Here is a 1,761-nt window from a genome sequence, read left to right as displayed (position 1 = left end):
ATGTATATAAAAAGCTCTATTAGTGTCACTCAGACTTTGGCGTATGTCATACTTCTCTTGAGAGCTTGCTCAACTATAAATTGAAAGTACAATTGTAAATTATATTCTGGGTGTGGAGAATGTATGCCACAGATCTTACACTCTCAAATTGCCCTGTCACAAGGAGTTTTACAAAAATAAATTCATGTTCTTAAAAAAAAACAATAGAACATACAATCTGAAAATTATGCAAAATGTTGAGCTATGGCTATGATCATTTCTTAATGATTGGTGTGGGACAAGAAAAAAATTTGTCCAAGGTAACTCAGGTTTCCAGTGTAGGTAGCTGGGATAAAAGTGATAAATTAAGAAAAAAATAAAACTGGGCAGAAAAATAAGATGACGGAATACAGAATTTTTTCTTTCAATTGTTTTATTCAGTTCAAACTAAGGAAAAAGTATTTTTCACAAAACAGATACAATTGCCATGCTGACAAAAATTCAGACTGAAGCAAAAACAATATTCAACTAGAAACACTTTAGTGAAAACACAGTAATGATTAAGGAAAAAATCAATCAGAAAAGCACAAGCTTGTAAATCAGTGGCCACATTATCAACTCAAGGAAATCTTTAGGGTTCAAGGTATAAGGCAAAAGTCATAATGATTGTCAGGTTCAGGAGTTTGGAAACGTAAATTATTTACCTGCAGTTGCCTAGACTTCTTCTTGATCTCCATCATTTGTTCTACTAATCTCTCTACATCGTCTCCAAATTCATGGTGAACAACATGCCGATTAGGTATGGCCCATCGAATTATAGGGGCAAGACGCCTAACTCGTCTCCACCTGACACTTCCTCCAGCTTTCTGGCCTTCACTTCCTCCCAAATGAAGGGACTCATCTACATACTGCACAGGGACATTCTCCCTTCCTTCGTTTCCCTTCTCAGCATTTTCCACGTTGAGATTTTTTACTGCTTGTTCCTTTTTGGACTCCATTTCTCCTAGAGAACAAAAACAAACAAATAAAAATTTTAAAAAAAAGATAGAAAGAAAAGAAAAGAAAAGAAAAGAAAAGAAAAGAAAAGAAAAGAAAAGAAAAGAAAAGAAAAGAAAAGAAAAAGAAAAGAAAAAAGAAAAGAAAAGAAAAGAAAAAGAAAAGAAAACCAGAGAAGGCATTGAATCAGCACCGAGGACAGGGGTCCTACTATGCACCTTCACAGATTCAGAAGCCTGGCTTTCAAAGGCCCCTGGCAACCCTTGGGCTCGGCACCTGAGCGGCCTGGTGAGTCCTCCAGGGAGCCCCCCCGGTGGGAGCCCCTCCCTCCCCCAAAGACCACCATTTTCCCTGCAGACCCATCTCCAGGCTTGAGCAGGCGCAAAAATGGAGGACGACGGGAAGGGCAAAATGGGGGGAATGCGGCGGGATGGGGAGGCACGGGTCGGTGGAGGGGTCTGGGTCCTGACGGGCTTTCAGCACGCTCCTCGTCCCCGACCGTGTGCCGCACCGACCTGGGCCTATCCTTGTGGTCTCCTCCTCCTCCGGATTCTCGCCGCCGCCGCAACACTCAGCACCTGGGACCTGCGGATGGCGAGACATGGGAGAGGGGGTTGCTCAACTCCGCCCTGCGGGCCGCTTCCCCGCCGCCCTGGCCGCGCGCCTCGCCCCCTTGGCCTCCCTGGCCGCGCGCCTCGGTCCTTCAGCCACCTGGGTCGCGCGCCTCTGTCCCTCGGCCTCCCTGGCCCCGTGTCTGGGTCCCTGGCCTCCCTAGCCCCGCCGGCC

The 1,761-nt window shown here is 45.8% G+C and overlaps 1 protein-coding gene across 1 annotated transcript; it reads right to left on the bottom strand.

Annotated features, from left to right (window-relative positions):
- Nucleotides 1-394: 394 nt before the first annotated feature.
- BEX4 (brain expressed X-linked 4) lies at nt 395-1,538 on the bottom strand. Its single transcript, XM_040999864.1, has 2 exons — nt 1,491-1,538; nt 395-982 (listed from the first exon to the last, which is right to left on the bottom strand). Exon 2 carries the CDS (start codon nt 975-977, stop codon nt 618-620), a length of 360 nt encoding a protein of 119 aa, XP_040855798.1. The 5' UTR covers nt 978-982; nt 1,491-1,538; the 3' UTR covers nt 395-617.
- Between the last annotated feature and the right edge of the window lie 223 nt (nt 1,539-1,761).

Source organism: Ochotona curzoniae, unplaced genomic scaffold (genome assembly GCF_017591425.1).
Source record: "Ochotona curzoniae isolate NIBS_2020 unplaced genomic scaffold, NIBS_Ocur_1.0 scaffold_1852, whole genome shotgun sequence".
Lineage (NCBI taxonomy): Eukaryota > Metazoa > Chordata > Mammalia > Lagomorpha > Ochotonidae > Ochotona > Ochotona curzoniae.
Note: the sequence above shows the minus strand (reverse complement) of the source record. Positions and strands in the feature narration are given on the sequence as shown.